This window comes from Callorhinus ursinus, unplaced genomic scaffold (genome assembly GCF_003265705.2).
Source record: "Callorhinus ursinus isolate GAN/ISIS: 27379988/994484 unplaced genomic scaffold, GSC_fseal_2.0 scaffold38, whole genome shotgun sequence".
Taxonomy (NCBI): domain Eukaryota; kingdom Metazoa; phylum Chordata; class Mammalia; order Carnivora; family Otariidae; genus Callorhinus; species Callorhinus ursinus.
In genome coordinates, this window is record NW_027397100.1 from 8,165,051 (window position 1) to 8,188,878 (window position 23,828).

Sequence of the window (23,828 nt, forward strand, 5' to 3'; positions counted from 1 at the left end):
GGAATAATGGCCCGGAATGAGCTGGTGTGCAGGTGGATTGGAGAGTCCAGGGGGAATCTGCAGTAGAAGCAAGAGGCTACTTGAGATGCAGCACATGGTAGCTAGAGATGTGGACTTTGAGGTTAGACAGCTTGGGTTCAAATACTACTCCCGCCATTTTTTTAGCTGACTGCTTGTTGGCAAGCTTTGTTAGGTTCTGCATCTGTAAAATGGGGATGATAATCATAGCACTCACCATGCAGCATGGGCAAGGATTGAATGAGACAGTGCATGGGTAAAGCGCTAAGCGCAGTGCCTGGAATCTCAGTAAATACTTAGTTACTGTCTGCTTTTGTTATTTATTATTTCTTAGGATGCTCCCCTCAAGAGCCAGTGAGAGCTCATAACCACCACAACCTGGATTGAATCTACTTCCAGATATGGCTGCCCCCCAAACTTCTCTCCTGGTGTCTGCCCCCCCAAAAACCCTCTCTCCTGGTGCTGTTCTCAACCCGCCCCTCTGACTTGTTGATCTCCCAGCTTGGCAAGCCCTGCCTGTACCTGCACAGAGCCCACCTTCCTTGATCTCTCCTCCCTCAAGATCCCCTCTTTACCCGGGCTGCTCCTATAGTGCTTGGCTGTGGGGGTGCATGGCTCAGACCTCCCTTCGGGGGGGGGGTCCCCTGCGAGAAGGGCAGTTGGCTGACAGCCATTCATGCTGGGGCCTCGCTCTTCCAGACAGCCTCCAGCCCCTGACTGAGCACAGCCGGGGTGTAGCGCTGGAGAATTTTGTCAGATCACGGGCAGGATCAAGACTATGAGCCAAACTGAAAGTCACAAGCCCTCATCCACTTACCACGATAGTGTAAGCAAGAGGCTAAACAGGAAAGGGTACCGGCCCCCACTACTCCATTTCCCCTGTGGCCTGGCATCCGTGAGGTCAGATGCATCAGCAGAGGGGAGGAGGGGGGTCACCATATTGCCAGAGGAGCCCCAAAGAAAAGGCTCCTGCTGTTTTATGGACCCAGGGCGAGGAGGGCTAGTAGAATAGGACTGAGTACCGAGTCAGACTGGAGAAAGCTGTCCTCCAGGCCCCAGCCAGGGGATCTCAGCAGAGGCACCAGAGCAGTCTCATCTGGGGAGCCCCCACTAGCCCCATCCCTAAGGAGGCCTCTGAACGAGGTGTCTAGGGTTGGCATGCAGATAAGCCTAAGAGCACCGCCAGCCCCAGTCTGAGGAGGGGATGGGGCAGAGGCTTGAGTCCTTGACCACAGCTCCCTCCAGACACTGATGAGCACTGGCCCGGCAGCAAATCTAGTCCGGGAGGACCCGCCAGGTCAAGACTTTGCAATTGCCTGTGGTCAGGCTGGAAAGATCACGCACGGGATTTTAGCCTGGAGCCAGGCTCGTCCAATTTCTGCCTGCTCCGGAGCTCCTCTGAGCAGCAGGCTCTGCTCTGTGCCCTCCCTCAGCTGAGCAGAGCCTTCTCAGACCTGCGGGGCGGCCCTTCTGCCCAGTGTGCTTGCCTCCCTCTCCTCCACGGTTTCAGGACTCCCCTCCCACTCCTCCTTTCTCTCCCCTTTATCCTTCGCGGGGGCTCCCCTACTCCATCTCTTCCAAGTCTAGTGCCGCCTTGGCATCTGCTGCTTGGAGGACCTGATAGGATACCGCAGAGCCTGTTGTAGTTTTTTAAAGTATTGCCGATAATAGCTAATATGTATCGTGCATCAGACACCAAGCTCTCATCAGACAATCTCTCACACGATCCCTGGGGACTAGGCACTGTTGGGATCCACATGCACAGCCTGGATTTGAACCCATATTTGTCAGGCTTCAGATTATACATTCTTTCCCTGGCTCCTGAAAACCCCCAAGCTTGGTCTATGGTCCAGCCTGATGCTCTCTCATGGGATTCCACCAATCCCCCCCACCTCCAGCCTTCTCCCTCCCCTACTCACGTGGTGGTTTTGGATGGTGAAGTTCATGAGCCCAGCCTGGTGGTAAACCCGGCTGGCTGTGTTGAAGACATATTCAGAGACAGCAAAGTAGACCATGTGGTCATGTTTCTCGGGCAGCCTGATGGGCGGAGCATCGAAGAGGGCTGGGGAGTGCCAGTTTTGGCCAAAGAATTCACCCTGGAGACAGAAGGACACATCGCCCTCCCAAGGTTCCTACCAGAGAGGGTGCCAAGAAGAGGCATCTAGGGCAAGCCTGGGGAAGCCTCCTGTGCCCTGCACGGTGGTCCAGGTGGTGGCTCCTCTCTAGAATGTGGATCTGGGGCCCACTTCCGGTCCCACAACATTTAGACCCTGACAGCTGCCTGAAACCCCCATTACAGTGTCGGCTGGGGAGGTACGTGTTGTGCTCTCCAGGGCTCAGGATGTGGCCTGGTGGTGGAAAGCATGGACTCTAGAGATTAACTGTCACTTCCTAGCGCTGGGACTTTGAGCAGGTCCCTAGCTTCCTCGTGCCTCAACTTCTTCATCTGCAGGATGAGGATGAGGCTAATGGCTTCTATTTCATAGAGGTGGCATAAAATTTATATAAGTGAACGTTTGTACAAATACTCAGCATCTGGCACATAGTAAGAAGCATATTAAGTGTTTGCTAAGTAAACAAAATTGGAGGAAGATGGCATTCCCGGACCTGCTCAGCCACCAGGGAACTGTGGAAGAGACTGAAATAAAGAGGGGGCATATTAGTTTCCTATTGCTGGTGTAGGCACTGGCCAGGGATGGGAACTTTAGGGGCAGATGGATTAGGGAAGGAGGGTAGGAGCCAACTCTGGGAGGTAGGACTGATTTTCTGCCAGTCTTTAGCTCTAAGGTCCTTTCTCCACAGCAGCTTACCTTGAAGGGTGTGTCTAGGACTTGAGAAGTCACTTTGGGAGCACCTACTAAACTGTAGTCAATGCCGGCAACCTGATCAATCCTTGAGCTAACTGTGGAACAGGAAAGAGAAGTGTTATGAATAGGGCAGTCAAACACAGTTGAGTGAGTTGTGTACCGCACAATTCCTGGGCTCTCCTTTCACATGGACTGTTGTCTTTGGAGAATGGAAATGGGGCTGGGGCTGATCTATGGTACCTTCAGTCACAAAGAGAGTGCTGTATTCATCCACTCATTCATTCAATATCTACTGAACACCTGCTATATGCCAGGCACAATGTAAGGGGCTGATGAAACAGCTGAGTGAGATAGTCGGAATCCCTGTCCTTTGAGAGTCCAGGGTGTGGCGGAGGGGGAGGAAAGGAAAAGACAATCAAATACTTGAGCAAATAAATGTAAAATAGCAACTCTATTGGGTAGCATAAATCCATAGGATGATGTCAGCCATATAACAGGGGGTGGGGAATGCAACCTGATTCGGACAGGGAGTCAGAGGAAGTGTTGCTTGGGCTGTGATCTGAAGGATGATCTGAAGGTGGAGTGGGTGTTGACTGGGTGAAGGGTGGTGGATGTGGGGGAAGGACATTCCTGGCAGAAAGAATGACATATGTAAAGGTCTGGTAGCTGTAGGACCAGAGTGGAAGCATAGAGGGTGTATTAGAGGAATTAGCAATATTGGAGGCATATAGGGACTGTGTGGCCGGCCACATTGCCGGACCATGCAAGGCCTTGTCACTCGAAGCGGGGCTCAGTGTTCTGAGAGTCAGAGGAGTCTTCGATGGGTTCCAAGAGCAGGGGGAGACCTGACCTGATGTGTGATTGTAAAAGGTCCCTGTGGCAGCCAGAGGGACAGGGCTGGGAGGATCCCTGGCCTTACGCAGGGATTTCAGAGCATCCCTGTTTTGTTAAAGCAGCCAGGAAAGAGCCAACACGTGCTTCTCCCATATGCTTGTCATCCTCTGCCTACCTCGCGCTCCCAGCATGTTTCCGAGTCACGATACTCAGTCACCTTACTCCCCTATCTCCAGAACAGACCTCCAAGAGAGGTGGTCACCCCATATCCAGCTCCATGGGATGGAGAGGTACTCCATGGGGAAAGTTCTCCTGGGGCTCTTGAGATGATGGTGGTCATGGGTCTGGGGGTAACAGGTGTCATGGCATCTGATGGCACCCAGAGAAAGGAGGGGGCCTCCAAACCTGGCGGAGTCCGGAGATAGGGCTCCAGGTGAGAGGTGGTTGACTTCCTGACCATTTCGCGGATCTGCCGAAAGTGGGGGAGAAAGTCAGGTGAGTTCCCTTCTCCCTCTCTTCTGGGCCCTGCCCCTCCCCCACCGCCCTCCAAGAAACCCGGCTTTTCTCCTCACCCTGTAGGCGGGTGTGTGAGGGGTGAAAGAGCAGGTCGAAAGGGAGAAGGGGCCACTACCTCCGTCAACACACAGCGCTTGGTCACTGTCCCATTCGGACTGGGCTACATACATGGGCCCAGCTTAAGTGCCTAGACTTTTCTGGAACCCACATTACAAGTGAATGGTGGCCAAGTTGGCACTGCTCTGGGGTCTGCTATTGTCATGGTCTTCAGTTCAATATCTTGGCAGCTAAGCGGCAAGACGTATAGCACATAAACGCATTTATTAGAGAGCCTAGGGGCAAAGCTGGAGAGTTTCCAGGTGTAGGAGGCAGCTCTTGAACCAGAGGCCCCATCACCTCGTTCCTCAGCCCCTTCTCCTCTTCCTGTTCAGGCTCCTGGCTATCTGGGAATAAGGCATCCTAAGGAGCGTGGTGCCTGGTCTGCAGGCCTTACTGACTAGGGCCACCAGAGGGCCCCAAAGCAAAGCCAGAAGGACTAGTGAGAAGTTCTCGTGAGAATCCCATTCCTCAGCCGGCCACCAACATGCTTGCTCTTCTGTACATCAAGAAACAAACTGAGGGTTGCTGGAGTGGTGGGGGGGTGGGAGGGATGGGGTGGCTGGGTGATAGACATTGGGGAGGGTATGTGCTATGGTGAGCGCTGTGAATTGTGCAAGACTGTTGAATCACAGATCTGTACTTCTGAAACAAATAACGCAACATATTTTAAGAAAAAAGGAAAAGAAGAAGATAACAGGAGAGGAAGAAAAGGGGAGTATGTCAGAGGGGGAGACGAACCATGAGAGATGATGGACTCTGAAAAACAAACTGAGGGTTCTAGAGGGGAGGGGGGGAGGGGGATGGGTTATCCTGGTGATGGGTATTGAGGAGGGCACGTTCTGCACGGAGCACTGGGTGTTATGAACAAACAATGAATCATGGAACACTGCACCAAAAACTAATGATGTAATATATGGTGATTAACATAACAATAAAAAAAGAGTTCTGGCTTGGGAGATCCCAGAAGTCCCCTGTCTTGTGATTTCCTAACTTCAGCTATTCCTATACCATCTCTATGACTTTATCTTTCTCACCTATTCACTTACGTACCAACTATTTAACGTCCAGTGGCCTTTAAAAAATCACATTCATTTAATAAAAAATACAGGAACTTGGGGTGCCTGGGTGGCTCAGTTGTTAAGCGTCTGCCTTCGGCTCAGGTCATGGTCCCAGGGTCCTGGGATCGAGCCCCACATCAGGCTTCCTGCTCGGCGGGAAGCCTGCTTCTCCCCCTCCCGCTCCCCCTGCTTGTGTTCCCTCTCTCGCTGTCTCTCTCTGTGTCAAATAAATAAAATCTTAAAAAAAATTTTTTTAAAAAATACAGGAACTTCATATCACTCGTCAACAGAAAACTGGCATCCCTTGGCATAAACACGATATAACTGGGGGTAAAAAGAATACAAGGGACTGAAAAAGCATCCTGGAAGCCAGGCTAGATAGGGTTGCCTAGTTGGGTAATGCCCCTTTTTTGTTAAAAGTGTTTAGGATACATCGGCCCCAAACTGAGACTTTCTCTTTGGTGTAAAAAGAAAGAGAAAAAGGATTGCAAAGGCGATGTCTTGTTCATTCTGTCATTCTGCATGATGCAGTACCAAAGCTCCACATCACTTAAAATCAACACTTCTTTTGGGGGAAGCTTTTCCACTTTGGGAACCAACGTTTTGTGCAAACACCAAGCCAGCCTGTGTTAGGTGGGCCTGACCTGGCCTCTCCTGGGGCACAAGGTAAGGGCAGCGCCACCCAGGCCACCAGCCCTTCGGGGGCCTGACTTCATCACCCCACGTCCCCTAGTCAGAGGTCCTCTCTCTGTTCATGGCTCTCTTCGCACTCTCAGCCCCATGAGGGCCATAGTCAGTGCCCCCATCCCCTGAAACTGACCACTCCTCGGGCTCAGCCTCTCTGACACCCACCCCACCCCTCCTGGACACATGGTATCCAGAGTTTTCTGGACCATGTTTCCTATATTTGTAGGGCAGAGACCACAGCTTGCCTCTGGCCTCAGCCTGTTGCCCAGGGTTACTGGTGCATAAATGACAATGCAAATAACCTTGCGCCATTGACTCTGCCCTTCCTCTGTATGAGGCACTCCTCAGGGCCTGTGTGTATGATGTCATACAGTCCTCCCAACAGCCCTGCAGGGTAGATGCCGTCATTATTCCTGTTCTACAGACAAGAATCCCAAGGCTCATAGAGGGTAAGCCAGTTAATCACGGCATCACAGCCAGCAAAGGGGCAGAGCTGAGATTTAAACCCATGACTGCAGAACCCATGTGCTCAAGAGCGAAGATTCTAGGAGGTGAAATGTGGTGGAGAAATGACTCTGCAGTACTGGTGAGTGCTCTGAGCACAGCCTGTGTGCCAGGTGCTGCTAAGTGGTTATTGCATCAAATCCTTGCCAGCCCCCTTCAAGGTAGGGGTCCTTGTCCGCATTTTACAAATGAATAGAGTGAGGCTCCAGGGGGTCCATCACTGTGCCCAAAGATACACACCAGGCAAATGGAAGAGGCACTCTTTGCCTCCAAGCCTTTTTCCAGAGGTGAGAGGCCAGCCCCACTATTGTTCTCAATATTGTGTATTTTTTGGGGGGGGTTAGTCTTATTTAAGAAATATTTTCCTCTCCTCAAAGTGAGAAAGATATCATAGATTTTCTCCTAAGAAGTTTTGGATTTGTTTCGGCATTTAAATCCTTAGACCACCTGGACTTGATTTTGTGTATGGTGTGAGAGAAGGATTCAAAGTCACTTCTCTGTATCTCTGTAACATTATCTACAGCTAGATATCAAACACTCTGCCAGTTCCAAATGCCAATTTAGCATATGTGGTCATACAAACTTGGGAAAGCCTTGAAGTTGGCCTTTGCACCATGAATGAAGCAAGTTTTACTAAGCAAATTCAATTGACAGTGTATTTAAGAGACAAGGCTGTTTCCAAATATCAAATATGTAATTGCCAATGATCCTTGTATTAATCACAAATCTACTTAACCTTTTGTTTACCTTTTGTTCCAAGATATTTTTGAAATTGTTTTCAATTCTTTTATGGAGGAGGTTCAGGATCCAGCTGGAAGAAAGAGGAAAGAGGATCAGGATTCACTTTATGATTAACTAGGACTCCCAAACAGAGGGCTACCCATGGATCTGAACTTCCCCCATGTTATCCCATGAAGGGACCCAACCAGATGGGGAACTCTCGTATGCTGTTAGTGGGAATGTCAACTGGTGCAGCCAGTATGGAAAACAGTGTGGAGGATCCTCAATAAATTAAAAATAAAACTACCATATGATCTATCAATTCTACTTCTGGGTAGCTATTGGAAGAAAATGAAAATGCTAATTTGAAAAGATCTCTGCAACGCCATGTTCACTGCAACATTATTATAAGCAAGGTATGGAAACAACCTAAGTGTTCATCAATGGATGAAAGGATAAAGAAAATGTGGTACACACACACACACACACACACACACACAGAGGAATATTAGACAGCCATATAAAAGGATATCTTACCTGAGGAATTCTTAATCTCAGGAAACAAACCGAGGGTTGCTGGAGTGGTGGGGGGTGGGAGGGATGGGGTGGCTGGGTGATAGACATTGGGGAGGGTATGTGCTATGGTGAGCGCTGTGAATTGTGCAAGACTGTTGAATCACGGATCTGTACCTCTGAAACAAATAATGCAATATATGTTAAGAAAAAAAAGAAGAAGAAGATAGCAGGAGGGGAAGAATGAAGGGGAGTAAGTCGGAGGGGGAGACGAACCATGAGAGATGATGGACTCTGAAAAACAAACTGAGGGTTCTAGAGGGGAGGGGGGTGGGGGATGGGTTAGCCTGGTGATGGGTATTAAAGAGGGCACGTTCTGCATGGAGCACTGGGTGTTATGCACAAACAATGAATCATGGAACGCTACATCAAAAACTAATGATGTAATGTATGGTGATCAACATAACAATAAAAAATTTTAAAAAAAGGATATCTTACCATTTGCAACAACATGGATGGGCCTTGAGGCTATTATGCTAAATGAAATAAGTCAGACAGAGGAAGACAAATATCACATGATCTCACTTATATGTGGAATCTTAAAAAAACCCAACAACAACTAAGCTCATAGATACAGAGAACACATTTGTGGTTGCAGGGGCAGAGGCCAGAATGGGTGAAGGAGGTCAAAAGGTACAAACTTCTAGTTATACATAAATAAGTCCTGGGGATGTGATATACAACCTGGTGACTACAGTTAATAATACTGTATTGCATATTTGGAAGTTGCTAAGAGTAGATCTTAAAATGTTCTCATCACAACAAACAAATTTTCTAACTATGCATGGTGACAGATGTTATTTTTATTTTTTTAAAGATTTTATTTATTTGACAGAGAGGCACACAGCGAGAGAGGGAACACAAGCAGGGGGAGTGGGAGAGGGAGAAGCAGGCTTCCCGTCAAGCAGGGAGCCTGACGCGGGGCTCGATCCCAGGACCCTGTGATCATGACCTGAGCCGAAGGCAGATGCTTAATGACTGAGCCACCCAGGCGCCCCTGGTGACAGATGTTAATGCGACTTATTGTGGTTGATCATTTCACAATGTCTACAAGTATCCCATCACTGTGTCATATACCTGAAACTACTGTGGTGCTGCATGTCATTTATACCTCATTAAAGAGAACGAAGCGGAGTCAGGCCTATTCTTTATAACCTACAAAATCCACAGAACAACCTACCTGGCAGTTTAGCAAGTAGTCACTCACTCATTCATTCAACAAACATTTACTGAGCTCCTTCAACCAGCTGAGCACTGAGTTAGGTGTTGAGGGGACGCTGGTGAATAAGCTCATGGAGCGCATGATGTGAGTCTAACCCACTTCAGGTAAAGCTGCCCTCAGAGACTCTTCCCCACCACAGATAGCACTCGGGGAGAATCATGGCCCAGAACAGACATTGCACACTGTTCTCAACTGGGGTGAGGGTAAGAGGTTGTGGGAAATAAGTGAACTAAGTTAGTGGAATTATGTCTGGTAAAATTTTCTTCTCCCACAAATTTTTCTTTACTGTTCCATACTTGCTGATTGAGTGATGTGTATTATAAATGTATGTATATTATAAATACATGCAGTAAAATTAGACACAGGTATTTTCTGGGGTTCTGCAGAAAACATCTTGAACTTTCCAGGGTTCTGTGCCCTGAGCCAGCCCAAGACTCATAGACTGGCTGAATGTTGGACCCTGGGTAGGTCTGAATGACCCCGACTTTAGAGACCATGGCTGGAGTCCCTGACAGCTGTGGGTGGGGGTGTTGCTTCTAGAAAAGTCTGTCTCCTCCAACATCTCTGGGTACCCTTCCAACATTGAGCTAAAGTAGAACAGACTGAAGCGGTAGGAAACTTTCCATGGATCACAGGCTACATAAAGTCATTCTGGCCCCATTCCTCCTCTTGTTGCCCAAATTCAGTCCAATCTTCTAAATCTGCCACAAGCACTTCCCCCCACCTCTGCTGCCATCACCTGCCCCTGGAGCATCATCATCTCTTGCCTGGACAACTGCCTCTCCCCTCTCGGGTCTCCCTTTACTCACTCTGCCCTGCTCTAATCTCCTCTAAAGGAAGTGATTTTTTACTGGAGCCAATCTGATTATATCCCTGCCTTTCTTAAAATCCTCCAGTGGCTTCCTGCTGCCTCACTTCAGGATAAAGACTAGAGTTTGGCTCCTGACTATTCTCTTCACTTTTTCTAATTAATCACCACCCCATCAGGTACACTGACCTCTGCTTGCTTCCTGGGAAGCCCAGGCTTTTCATGCCTCAGGATCTTTGCACATGTTTCTTCCTGCACCAGAGAAGCTCTCCTCTCCTCCTCTTGTGCTAAAATTCAAGGCTCATTTCAGATATCCTTTCCTTGAAGAAACTGTCTCTGCTCCAAATGTTAAGTAAACCCTCTACATTCATAACATCTGGACTCTCTCTTTATAAGCATGTTATCGCAACTATGTTGAAGGTAATTCAATATATATTACAATGCTTTATGTCTCCTTCCCCCACTAGAATATACATTGCACCAAGGTAGGGACCCTGTCTCTTTTGCATCGTCTTATATTCCAAACATTTAGCTCAGGATCTGACAAATAATAGGCATCAATAAATATTTGTTAACTGGATGACTAAGGCTAGCAATTCCCTATTTTGGTCAAGACCCTGGGTGTTCATGCTTCTGTGTCCATAGCAATAGCACCCAACTATGCAGCTATGACCACCCTAACGAACGAGCAAAAATGTTTTTCTGGCCCCACTGTGTCCATCTCCACTGTGTGTGTGTGTGTTAACCACACAGAATTTCATGGCTTTGTTTCTGAGAAATGGGACATTATGCTCACCCAGTTAAAACAACACAGTGGTTTCAAGCTATCCAGTCTCCACTAAAAGTTTCCTTTTCCAAATGTCAGCCTTAAGTTCAAAGGCTCTAGTATTGTGCCGAAAACATCTGTCAGTTGAGTAAATGCACAGCTAAGTCTCTGGGTTCCCCAAAATATAAATTCCCCTGAAACTGACAGGATTAGAGGGCCCCACCTTTCTGCTGACATTTCTCCCCCCAACACGGTCACCCAGCAAATACATGTCCAGCAAAGAGGCAATTGGCTATTTGTTCTGTTTGCCCCCCACCCGACAGTAGGGAGCTATTACCACCACAGGAAGGGCAAAGGGAGAAGGAGAGAGCACATCTCCAGCAGACTCTGTGCTGAGCGCTGAGCCTGACATGGGGCTCGATGCAGGGCTCAATCTTGCAACCCTCAGATCATGACCTGAGCTGAAAACACAAAACAAGAGCCGGATGCTCAACCGACACAGCCACGCAGGCGCCCCAGCGGACTTTTTCTTAAAGGTCCAGACAGTCAATATTTTGGGCTCTGCAGGCCACATGGTCTCTGTCGTAGGTAACCCACTCTGCTGTTGTAGACTAAAGCAGCCACAGACGGCATGTGAGCCGCTGAGCGTGGCCATGCTCCAGTGACTTTATTTACGAAAACATGACACAGACTGGTTTGGCCTGTAGGCCTTTAGTTGGCTGACCTCTGATCTTGATGCACCTTAAATCTTGCTCTTATGCCCCATCAGGAGCATCCCTGGGTGAGCTGGATGCCGAGGCGTCTCTGACAATCTCCAGCAAGTGCATGGAGTTGCTTACCTTAGTTGTCCAGAAATGTCAACGCTGATGTGGCCAATGGAGTTGCGGCAGTGGGCCACAGAGGCAGTGGGCCGTCCAGACTGGTCCTTGCCCAAGTTCAGAGAGACTGAGATGGAAATGCCATCCACATTCACATCGAAAGTACCATCTAGGGTGCTGGTTGGGAGTTATGGGAAGCAAATGGTGTATAATCAGTCACCTCCAGGAAGAGAAGCAAAAAGACCAGTCTCCAGTTCCCTTCTAAGTAGCTGTGTATCCTAACAGAGCCTCTACTTTGCAGCCAGCATTTATTAAGCATCTGCTGTGTGCCGGAAAAGCAAACTGCTAAATGCCTTATATCTGTTATTTTACTTAATCCACAGCTGCATCAATAAGGTGAGTTATTATTAATCCCATTTTACAGATAAATAAATGGAGACGTGGAGATGGTCAGATTTGGTTCCTTTGTAGACTGATTGTCTGAGAGACATCCTAACCCAAGTACTACTCACACGAAAGCCTTTTTCACCTTCCAGTTCCCACTGACAAACATGTAGTTATTGGATAGGGATGCTCTGACCCCCTGCCTTGGGCGTAGCCTCAAATCCGAGTTCCTGAGCTCGAAGCGATGGATCGTCAGTCTGGGGAAGAAGGCAGAATATCAAACCCAGAAAAGCCAGGCACATATTAGTCCTCCGAGCAAACGCTCTGGCTCTAGAGTTGTTAGTGACTTTCTGTTGTTGCTAATTTCTGGGCTGCTTCACTGTTCCCTATTTGGCTTTTTGGTTGTTCTAACACCTTTCAGGAAAATTCCCTGTATTAGATTCCCCCCGTTGAATTTCCTCATGTGGATTCTGCTTTTTTGGCTGGTCCTTGATGGGTATAGTCACGCTGCCTGGTACACTCATCTGCATCAGCCCCTCCTTGTGGCCATTTGAGTTTGTGGCTCTTGCTGCATCAACCCTCATTAGTTCACTCAACAAACATCCATTGAAATCCTGCCCTTGAAGAGCTCACAGCTGGTGGCAGATCTGGATGTGTTAACAAACCACGGTGGCCTAATGTGAAAACTAGAAGCAAGGGATGCTCTAGGGTTGTGGGAAGGGCCCTTGACCTCTAAGTGCCATGGCCTGGGTAGTGTGTGTGTGTGTGTGTGTGTGTGTGTGTGTGTGTGTGTGCAAATTTAAAGTAGCTCTTTTTTGCTCACTGCCTTCAGGAAATTATCCTGAGAGACTTTGGGAAGATTCCAAGAGGGAGCCTTTTCTATCAGGGATGAATAAATGATCCCCAAAAACCTATTATGGACCCACTGGGGCCTGGGGAAGAAAAATCCATGTAATCAAGGAATGGCTAAAGAAAGAGTAAGGTGTGAAGACTCTAAGATGGACTGTGTAAAAGCTACAGGGAGATTAAGGTCAGTTAGGCCTTATGAGGAGGGAGATGAGGAGCTGGGACTGGTTCACCAGGACCAGGAGGCCAGCTGCTTTATTCCTCACTAGGGTTATGTGTGGATGCTATCCTCAAGAAGCAGTATGCAAATAAAGTCCGAACAGGTTCCAGAAAAGCTTAAAAGTCCTTCATTACAGACCCTTAAAAGGCTTTGGAGGGATGGATAGTGTGTCTCAAGCAGGTCCCTCATCTGGGCAATCAGGAGAGTAGCCAGGGGTCTCTGGCAGAGCAAAAATCTAGGGCTAGTTTCTGCAGGACTGACCTCCGGGCCTGTGAATGGCTTCCAAGGCTCTCCCTCCCATCCTGATGATTTAAGAAACATATAGCACCTTCCAGAAGCTCCACAAGAGTTGGTCATGATCCTTTTGCCTTTAATCCAAGTGATGATTCCATGTTTATCCCCCTCCCCCAGGAACCCAGGCCCCCATTCTGCCTCCTCCACTGCCCCTACGGTGGAGAATAGAGACCTTACCTGTAAAAGTCATAGCTCACAGTTTTAATCCAGCTGACTTTGAAGCTTCCTGAGAAATCAGGCAACTTGATTGTGGACAGCTCCTTCTTCAGGATGGCTACTCCGAGTTGGCGGGCTGAGGGGAAATAGTGGGAGTCAACTCATGCCGTGGGAAGCAGCCAAGTCCAACAGCCGAGTGGCCGGGCTTTGAAATCACACGGACAGGGATTGAATGTAGGACTTGCCATTTCCTCTTGGTGTGCTCCCAAGCAAGACCCTTAAACTCCTTGAGACTCCTTCCTCCCAACTGTACAATGGTCATAGTGATGATACCAACCGGAGCGTGAGAATTAAATTAGATCATGAACTCAAAGTGCCAGATAAATGGCGGGTGTTATTTATCTATGTTGATCAACAAGATCGTGGAAGCAATGATACAATATGGTGAGGCTTTTGAGGATGCATTCCCTGCAGCGTGGTCAAAGCTTCAGGTTTTTCACTGTTGCCAGGGCCATATGTTCACAATGCAGATTCCCAAGCTTAGCTTCAGTTGACAGGAGACGGATATTTGGAATCTGTATTTTAACATATGTCCCGGCAATTCCAGGGTGGTCCACGGACCCCCTAGGGAAAATGCTGGTCTAGTCCCGTCCCTCACCTCTGATACTCAAGACGAGGAAACTGAAGCCCAGAGGGGGACATATCCAAGGCTTCTGAGCCAGGCAGGGGCAGAATCCCAGCCTGTGGTCGCTTGTCCTGGTTACCACACCACTCTGGTGGGCAACAGTGGACACCAGAGGAATGGCTGACACCCGCCCCCCCCCCCCTTACCATATGCAAGGCCTTTTCTGGTGATTCTGGCCACAACCCCAGGATTGGTTGCCCCTTCTTCGAACCCAGAGACCTCTGCCAGCAGCAGTAGGGTGACTACCACACAGTATAGTCTGGCCATCATCCTGTCCTCAGCAACATCCCGGGCAGAGGTCACTTTCTGTAGGAGCCTCCCTTGCTGAAGGTGGCAGCAGTGCCGAGGAGCTTATAAAGCCAGTGGCCAGATGAGGAACTGAGCCCATTGGGAGAGAGGGCGGGGGAGGTTCTAGGCTTTGAGGCAGCCCAATTTTCAGCAACTCGAGATGGAGAGAAGGTTGCTTGTGAAATTGTTTGAGGTTTATTTCTGGCCTGAGGGTAGCGGAAGTGGGGCCATGTCCAAGCTGTTCCTCTTCCAAGCTCTGCTGCCCGGTGCTGCCCCGGGAGCCTCCCCACAACACCTCTCTCTAGTGGAACACCTCCATTCACTCCCCACTATCTACAGACTGAAATGTAAACATCCAGCGTGGCAGCTGAGGCCACCACAACCCGGCTCTGACACACCTCTCCAGCTGGACCTGCCACCAGCCCAGGTCTGGCTGAGCCCGCACTCTGGCTCCCCCAGAACCTGCCGGTCCCCACTTACACTGTGCAAGACCATCAAGACCATGTGCAAGTCAGGCCACACATACAACAATTGGATTCTGCAACTCTCGGCTCCGGACGGCTCTGCATTTTTTTCTCTTGCATACGTTGTTTTAAATCAGCTTTATTAAGGTGTAATGTATATGCAATAAAATGCAGACATTTTAAAGTGTACAGTTCAAGGAGTTTTGACCCACATATACATCCGTGTAGCCACATCGTCATCAGGATAAAAACATTTGCATCACCCCAAGAATCTCCCTCGTGCCTCTTCCCAGCCGATCTCTGATCCCACCTCCTACCCCGAAAACCACTGACCTGCTTTCTGTGACCATCCATTCATTTCTCCTGTTCTAGACTTTGTGCGAATGGAACCATACAGTGCGTGTCCTGACCGTGCTGGCTGCACGCAGCATTATGTTTTTGAGATGAATCCATGGTATTTTATGTGTCAATAATTCACTCCTGTCTATTGTACAGCAGCGCTCCACACAGCTGCTGTACAATCCTTTGAGGCTAGGCTTTGAGGCAGCCCTATTGTACAGCAGCTGCTGTACAATCCTTTTATTGTATTGTATCATATCTTTAATTTTCTTCAGATAGGAAATACATTAACGATGCTCAACAGTCAATCCATATAACAAGATGTACAGTGAGCAGTCTGGCTCTCAACCCTCTTTTTTTTTTTAAGATTTTATTTATTTATTTGACAGAGAGAGAGAGAGACAGCGAGAGAGAGAACACAAGCAGGGGGAGTGGGAGAGGGAGAAGCGGACTTCCCACGGAGCAGGGAGCCCGATGCGGGGCTCGATCCCAGGACCCTGGGACCATGACCTGAGCCGAAGGCAGATGCTTAACGACTGAGCCACCCAGGCACCCCTCAACCCTCTTTTGCATCCTGCCAGCTTCTATCTCCTCCGACTCAAATCAACATGAAATTCCACTGGGGTAAGACATCCAAGGTGCTTTGACAGCTTATATCCTAGGGCCCGTGGGAGCCCGGAGAGGGAGCAATCAAGACAGGAGAGGTGCTTGGTCTGGGTTTCAAAGTACTTATAGGAGTTTGGCAAACAGTCACAGAGAGGAAAGATACCCTGGACAGAAGGAACAGCGTGAGGCAGGGCACGAAAGCCTGAGGCAGCCTTGCACATTCTGGAAGGCACGAGGAACTCTAGGGTGAGGGGCGGGAATGGACTAGAGCGTGGTCCAAGAGTAGGCACAAACATGGGTGGAATCTCCTCTTGAAGGGCCTGGATAGCCAGTCCTGGATAGCACCCCTCAATATGAACATGGAAGAGTTTTCATTTTCCCATCATTGATAATCTCTATGTTGTTTTAAATCCTCCTTTTCCCCTGGATGAGGCTCCTTTCATGACACCTCAGTCGTGATTCAAACATTTCCATCATGTTCAGTTTAATTTAAGACTTGGTCCTGTCCGTGTAAACCTGAATCTCATATTCTACCACATAATGTTTTCTCTCTGCCCCATGCAGGCATCTGGAGGCTCTCACAGCTTGGAGCAGGCAAGTACGTATGTGCCCGTGCATGCACATATATGTCCACATGTGTGTTGGTACATGAGCATGTGTGCATTTGAGTGTATCTGTGCGTGTGTGTGTGTGTGTGTGCTTGCATGGGTATGCTTGTGTGCATGTGTGTGTGCATGTAGGGCTGGCTTTCTCTTCACACACCCCTCCCTCTTCCCTGCTCTGACCTGTAAGGGAGGAGCGGGGGGGCTACCGTTGGGCATTGGAAGTCCTCTTTGTGTATCTCAGGGGTGGTGAGGTGGCCCATGCTGAGGCTTATCAGCACTGACCAAGCTTGATACCCGTCAGCTCAGGGTGGGTAAACCGAGGCCCCCAGGGCCCTGTTAGGGAGGGGCTCAATTCCAAGCTGCTGTTCCAGGCAAGAATCAAGCCTTGGGAGAATTGTCCTCGACTTGTGCCTCCCAATATGCCCTTGACCCTAGGCCTGTGGCCAGAGTTGAGTCTAGTTTCACTTCCCTTTGGAAGATGAGACATCATGGGGATGGTCCTTGCCTCTTTTTTGCTTGTCACAGAGCCTATATTTCTAGGAGTGGTTCTCCTGGGAGCCCTTTTGTCTCAGTTTTGTTCAGGGGAAGAGTCAAGAATCTTTTCCTCTCTCCCATCAGATGGTCCAGAGAAGGGATGGTAGAGGGTCTTTGTTGACAACCTCCTGGAAATAGTTTAATCAGGAGTCTGGCCAGCTCAGGTTTGCATTCTGCCCAGAGCTCCACCAGCAGCCGGAGGATGGAGAAGATCTACATTAAGGATGCCCATGGGGTTGTACTCCAGGATGGTTTGGGAGACAGAACATACTGCCCGCGTCAGTTTGCCAGGCCGCTGTGATGGGGTACATGAGCTGGCAGGGTTCAATAACAAAAATTTATTTTCTCACAGTTCCAGGGGCTTGATGTCTGAGATCGAGGTAGCGGGGGCACTGGATGCTTCTCAGGGTTGGGAGGGAGATCTGCTCCGGTCCTCTCCCCTTGCTTTCAGGGCTCTCTGCCAATCTTTGGGATTCTGTGGCTGGTAAGCCTGTCACTCTGAATTCTGCCTTCATTGTCCATGGTGTTCTCCCTGTGCATGTGGCTGTCTCCAAATTTCTCTCTTTCATAAGGACACCAGTCCTGTTGGATCAGAGGCCCACCTTAATGACCCATCTTAACTAATTACCTCTGCAATGACCCTATTTCCAAACAACATCGCATTCTGAGGTACTGGGGGCTAGGATTTCAACATATGAATTTGGGGGGCACAATCCAACTCACAACAGTGTCCCATCAACTGTAAGGAGTGAGGAAAGCAGTTCAAGTCTTGGGGATGCTGAAATTTGCATCAAGGTCCTATGTGACTGTCCCTCCATAAGCTTGTATGCTCCAAATGGGCATAATGCTACCGACCTTGCAGGATTTTTGTGGGAATTAAGATAACATTTGGGAATGCACTGAGTGTCTGGTACCTGCTGAGCCTGGGCAGTGAGGTCATCTGCATTGGGGACCATCCCCTGAGCTGGCCTTCTGAGACATCTCATCTTGCCAGAGATGCAAAACCAGCAGCAGAGAAAACCTAATTGTGGCTTTCACTTCTCCTTTGGCCGAAACTTGAGGTCATGGCCAGGAGATTGGGAGCTCATGCGTCAGAACTCCAGGGTTAAAGACCCGCAAAAGCTCTCTGCTGAAGATGTGCCTTTGAGACATTTTTAGGGGCACTACCCTCTTCATCAGAACCTCCCAGGTGTCCTGCACACATCCCTCTTCTTCCAAGGATAGGGAGTTCACGCCACCCTATGAAAACCCAGGAGGTGGCCTAGCCTTGGCATTTTTCTTCTGCCCCTCGGTGAGACCACTTGACCTCTCTGTTGGGTGCACCCCAGGCCTGCATGGACCTTGACCTGAAGCAGGGGTGTTGTGTCTGTCATTGGTCCTTTATCTGGGCTCAATCCCACCCCTCACCTTCTTCCAGGACTGGGCTGAAGTTCTACCTTACTGATAATATATTTTTTTAAGATTTTATTTATTTATTTATTTATTTGAGAGAGAGTGTGTGTATGTGTGCACAGGGTGTGAGGTGGGGGAAGGACTAAGGGGAGGGAGGGGAGGGAGAAGGAGAGAACCCTAAGCAGACTCGGTGCTGAGCTCAGAGCCCCACTGGGGTTCGATCTCACGACTCTGACCAAGTGGAGTCACCCAGGCACCCCTGATTACAAAATATCTTTATAGGCAATATCTATACATGATAAAAATGGTACAAATGGTACAAAAGGGTGGCATTAGCTCTTCCTTCCACCACTGTCCCCAGGCCTCCCGATTTCTGCCCCAGAGGCAGTGTCTTTCTCATCTTTACAGAAGTACTTTGTGACAACAGAAGCACACACGATAACACGGGTTCCTACATCTTACTTTCTGCACGTCATAGACCTTGGAGGGAGGGCGGAGCGGCCGCAGACTATGAGCAGTACGTGGTCGCTCAGGCACCCCTACAGCTGTCCACTTCCTGCTCCACAGGACACCCCTGGGCTCAGCCAGGCCGGGGCTGGGGTCCTGGGGCCGATGAGGGGTGTCCGGCTGTACTGCCGCGGGGGCCCACAGCGACCTGCATACCCAAGCCCGCTAGTTTGAGCCTCCACCGCCTCCCATCAGATTGGGGATGTCAAAAAGCCCAGCGTCTGTTTAATGACTATGTAGACAGCAGGAACTTCGGGCGACCCTGGGTCTCTGGATGAGACCACCTATGAAAGACCGGCAGAGAAGACACTGGGCTCCTTAGCAGAGTTTGTTGAAGACCTTGCAGACAAACCTTACACCTTTGACGACTATGATGTCCCGTTTGGGAGTGATGTTTTAAACTGGGTGGAGATCCAGGAACCTACATGATCAACAAGCCGACCCCAACAAGCAAATCTGGTTATGTTCACCATCCGGGGCAGGGCAAGACTTAAGACTGATTGGAGAAGAACTGGGTGTACCCCCACCACGGTGTGCCTCTCACCAGCTGCTGGCCACGGGGCCGACTAAAGCCTTAAAAACCAAGTTGGATTGATCTTCTCTGGCTTATTCTGGAAAGGTACTTGATGCCCAGCCCAATTCCAAAGACATTAAACGCTATAAAGCCAAGACCCTGGCTTCCTTCTGCAGCTGAGTGTCTGGTTTTTTCCATTCTTGCTTTTGAGGACAGTTGCATGGTGTGTCATGGCTCTGTGAAAAGAATGCGTTGCCTCCCACCTTCCCTCAAGTTCCGATTTTTAATTTCCCTAGTTTTTTTGGAGTTATTGTCTGATTTCCTCCCTCACAGGATATTCCTTCTCTCTCTCTCTTTTTTAAAAGATTTTATTTATTTATTTGACAGAGAGAGACACAGCGAGAGAGGGAACACAGCAGGGGGAGTGGGAGAGGGAGAAGCAGGCTTCCCACGGAGCAGGGAGCCCGATGCGGGGCTCGATCCCAGGACCCTGGGACCATGACCTGAGCCAAAAGCAGATGCTTCGAGAGTCACCCAGGCGTCCCTCCCTTCTCTTTTATAATGTCCGTATACTAACACATTTATATATATAACCTTCCAACAAAGAAAAATGAGAAGAAGGAGAAATTCTAGGAGGAGAAATGACTTGATTTCACTATTCATCCTTTGAAGGACTTAACTGCAAAAACAAAAAACAAAAAACCAAATGAAGAGCAGCTGGCCGACCTCACCTTTCTGTCCTCAAATGAGGGTCATTAAAGAGTTGCCTCTGAATGTTAAAAAAAAAAAAATTGACCTTGGAGACGGTTTCACATCAGCACATGCGGTGCGGATCTGGCTCATCTGTCTGAATGACCGCAGAGTATCCCATTATATGGATTCACCATTCATGTGACCCGTCTTTTCTGACAGACGTTTAGATTAGTTCCATTCTTGCTGTGACAAACTACACTGCAAATAAGTATCATTGTGCATTCTGACAGACGTTTAGATTAGTTCCATTCTTGCTGTGACAAACTACACTGCAAATAAGTATCATTGTGCAAATGTATTTGTGCGCCAGTATGACTATGTCTGTGGGAATTCATCTTAGAACATACTCTGGCTGGTGGGGTCTTTGCATGTTTTGCTGGGTTGTTGCTATGTTCCCTTCTAACAAGTTGAACTCATTCACATGTGTCTGTTTCATTTGGGGAAGAACTGGGGGTTTTGCCTCTGAAACTTGGGCCAGGAACCAGAACCCACTTCTCATTTGTGGCTTATCTCAGGTCTACTTCCTGCCCCACATGGACTACCTTTTAAAAAAATCAATTATCTTCCCCTCTAAAAGTCAAAACTACATGCTACAATACATGTACTGTGTGGAAAGATAGTCTTCCTTATCTTATTTACAACTGTACACCTTCCTCCCATCACACTCTCTGATCCACAAGAGGCACTTGATAAATATTGGATGAATGAATGAAGGAGACTGATAAACTTAAGACCTTGACTTTTCATCTCTCACACTTAAGTGGGCAAAATGAAGAAACATTCTGTAGGAAAGCCGATTGGTTGCCTGACCCGAATCCATCTTCCTTTGAGCAAACCCTGGGTTTTTTTCCTGTCCACTGCTCCTCCATGTCATTCTAGTAAATTCTGACTTGTCTAAGTCCGTCAATACCATTCCTTCGCCAGTGATCAGCTTAGAAAAGGCATGTGATCCAATCCTGGCCACTGAGAGGTGTTGAAGTCCCCTGCCTGGAGAGACATAGCTCTGTGCTGCTGGAGGTTGTCATATAAGTATGTGATACCTGGATGTGTGGCAGCCACCTTGGGATAGTGAGGGGAGTCAGACAAGGGTAGACTGACATGTTGATGAGGACAGAGCAGAAAGAGAAAGAAGCTATGCTTTTGGTTAAACCTGGAGCCGCTGAATGAGCCAAACCCGGAGCTGCCGACTGTGGTTTTTGCTATTATATTAGACAATAATTTGTTTTCATTTTCTCTTACTTGCAGCTAGAAACATCCTAAATGAAATCTATTGCCTTGATAAGTTATAAAAGTCACATGCCTGAAGTACATTTACAATGCAGACAAAGGACACTGGAAATTCCAGAAGCCTTGTGTATTGTGAATTTGTTTTGCCTAACCAATAGGGGAAAACTAAAATGAAAGTACTAATATATATATATTGTTCAAAATTTGGCAATAGAGGCAAGTACAAAGGAAATAGATTTCTGTTTTCCTTATCACTAAAGGTGAGCAATTTCAACATTTTTTTAAAGATTTTATTTATTTATTTGGGAGAGAGAGAGAGAGAATGAGAGACAGAGAGCACGAGAGGGAACAGGGTCAGAGGGAGAAGCAGACCCCCCGCTGAGCAGAGAGCCTGTTGCAGGACTCGATCCCGGGACTCCAGGATCGTGACCTGAGCTGAAGGCAGTCGCTTAACCAACTGAGCCACCCAGGCACCCGCAATTTCAACATTTTGAGGTATACCCTTCTAATATCCTTTCTCTGTTTCCTTACATATGAAGTAAATGTAGATAGTAGTAAAATATTATGGCAATTATCTAGTTTGTTTGTTTTTTTACCAAGCATAAACATTTTTCTCTCTGTTATCAGAGAGTCTTCAAAAATGTGATTTTTGATGGTTGCATGCATTTTGGAGAACAGCTTTGCTGGATTTCCTGTTGCAGCATCATGCCCTCCAGTTAGGAAGGTCGAGTTACTTCATCTTTTCCCTCTCTGATTGTCAAGGATCTAAAGGGTGGAGACCAAATATTGTGGCGAGCCTGTGTTTCTCAATGGGTCCTCTAGTCACTGTGGTTCAAATCACCCAAAGAATACTTTAAAATGCAAACTCCAGGGGCTCAGACTCTGGGGACCACACTAAAGCATACCCTATGGGTGGGGTTCAGGAATCTGCAGCTCATAGCAGCCCTCGAGGTAATTCTGATGTACGCTGAAGAGTAAGAAATACATCACTCAGCTTCAATCACTTTCCAGGCAAAACCTATCCACTCACAACCTGAGTTGGGGCACCTCCTCCTGTCCATTTGGGCCGGTGAGGTTTTACACCAGCATCTGCCTCTACTAGCTAGCGCTGGAGTCTCTGTCACTCCTTGCACCAGTTGCTCTCCACTCTGGGGAACTTTCAGCCATCGAACTCTTTTCTATTACCAGAATTCTGAGACCTCTTTCCTGCTTCCCTGCAAATTCCACCTGTTGGCCCCAGGACTCTAGCTGACTCTAGAACTGTCAAGACAAAGTCTGATGCTTTTCACATACAACGTTTCACCCATATATTCTTTCCTTTGTTCATCCCATACAAAGGCATGGTGCACCTGCCAGGTGCGTGCTAGAGCAAAGGTGTGATGGGGAGTGAGACTTGTCCCGAGGCTGGCTGCTACTCAGCTCTCAGGTTCCAGCTTATAGTGTCCCCCTGTCGGTGAGGTTTCCCTGGGCGACTCTACCTCCTGGGCCCCACCCCCATGCCACCATCATCAGGCTCAACTTGTGCATCAGTGACCTCTTCATTCTTTAACTGGTTGCGCCTTCCATTTTTGAAGGATATTTTCGCTGGATATAGAATCCAGTTGTTCTTTTCAATACTCTAAAGATATTACATTCTTTCATGGCCGCCACAGCTGCAAAAGGAGTCATGGATCCATGAGTCTTGGATCTTTCAAATCACTGTTCCCCTATTGTGACATTCTTCTGTGACTTGTCTCAAAATTTTTCCTAATCTTTGGCTTTTGGCAGTTGTATTAAGATGTGCGCAGGTGTGGTTTTCTTTGTGTTTATCCTGCTTAGGTTTAGTTGAACTTCCTGAACCTTCCATTTTATACCTTTCACCAAACTTGAGACACTTTTGAACTATGGCCATTATTAAAATTTTTTTTAAAATTTTAATTAAAAATTTTAAAAAATTAAAAGTTTTTTGGTCTTATTCTCTTTCTCTTTTTCTAGACCTACAATTACATCTATGTTGGGTCTTTTAATATTGTTCCATCAATTCCTGAGGCTCAATTCATTGTTTTATTTCAATCTTCTCTCTCTCTCTGTTCTTCAAATTGGATACTTTCTCTTGAGGTGGCTTACTCTTTTTTTTCCCTACCACTTTCAATCTGCTGTTAAATCCATCCAGTGAACTTTAAAATGTCAGACATTGTGAGTTTTCACCTCTTGGATTTCCATTTGGTTCTTTTTTAAAGTTTCTGTATTTCTGCTGAGATGTCCTCCTTGTTTGTACATCATGAGTATATTTTCCTTATGTCCTTGAGCATAGATACAGGAGGTCCTTTAAAACCCTTGTCTACTAATTCCAACACTTGGATCCTTTGGGTGTTGGTCTCTTTTGATTGTCTTTTCTTTTGAGTGTAGGTCATGTTTTTCTGCTTTTTGCGCATTAATTTAGGATGTATTCTAGGCATTGTGAATGATATGAAAGCTTTAGATTCTGTTATGTTCCTCTGTAGAATATTGCCTTTCTTTCTTTCTTTCTTCTTTCTTTCTCTCTCTCTTTCTTTCTTTCTTTCTTTCTTTCTTTCTTTCTTTCTTTCTTTCTTTCTTTCTTTCT

At 47.8% G+C, this 23,828-nt stretch overlaps 1 protein-coding gene and 1 pseudogene across 3 annotated transcripts; one reads left to right on the plus strand and one right to left on the minus strand.

Moving 5' to 3' along the window:
• Positions 1 to 2: 2 nt before the first annotated feature.
• LOC112827687 (lipopolysaccharide-binding protein-like) lies at positions 3 to 14,358 on the minus strand. Of its 3 annotated transcripts, none has more exons than XM_073880439.1 (8): positions 14,162 to 14,358; positions 13,352 to 13,466; positions 11,943 to 12,071; positions 11,452 to 11,607; positions 7,271 to 7,334; positions 4,065 to 4,128; positions 2,829 to 2,920; positions 3 to 2,114 (listed from the first exon to the last, which is right to left on the minus strand). In XM_073880439.1, the coding sequence occupies exons 1-8, from the start codon at positions 14,283 to 14,285 to the stop codon at positions 1,884 to 1,886; spliced, it is 975 nt and encodes a 324-aa protein (XP_073736540.1). In that variant the 5' UTR covers positions 14,286 to 14,358; the 3' UTR covers positions 3 to 1,883. The 3 variants fall into 3 exon arrangements, with proteins under 3 accessions (XP_073736540.1, XP_073736539.1, XP_073736538.1); XM_073880438.1 differs by having other exon boundaries at positions 3 to 2,150; XM_073880437.1 differs by having other exon boundaries at positions 2,059 to 2,920.
• A 2,695-nt stretch (positions 14,359 to 17,053) lies between these two features.
• On the plus strand, positions 17,054 to 19,444 carry LOC141370542 (frataxin, mitochondrial pseudogene; annotated as a pseudogene).
• Positions 19,445 to 23,828: the final 4,384 nt, after the last annotated feature.

Bases quoted from the DNA above. Each gene is read 5' to 3' on its own strand.
- LOC112827687 (XM_073880437.1), bottom strand. From the start codon at position 14,285: ATGATGGCCAGACTATACTGTGTGGTAGTCACCCTACTGCTGCTGGCA. The intron at 13,467-14,161 runs GTAAGGGGGGGG...ATTTCCCCTCAG, and splicing joins CAGAAAAGGCCTTGCATATG to CCCGCCAACTCGGAGTAGCC. The intron at 7,335-11,451 runs GTAAGCAACTCC...TCTTTCTTCCAG, and splicing joins GACATTTCTGGACAACTAAG to CTGGATCCTGAACCTCCTCC.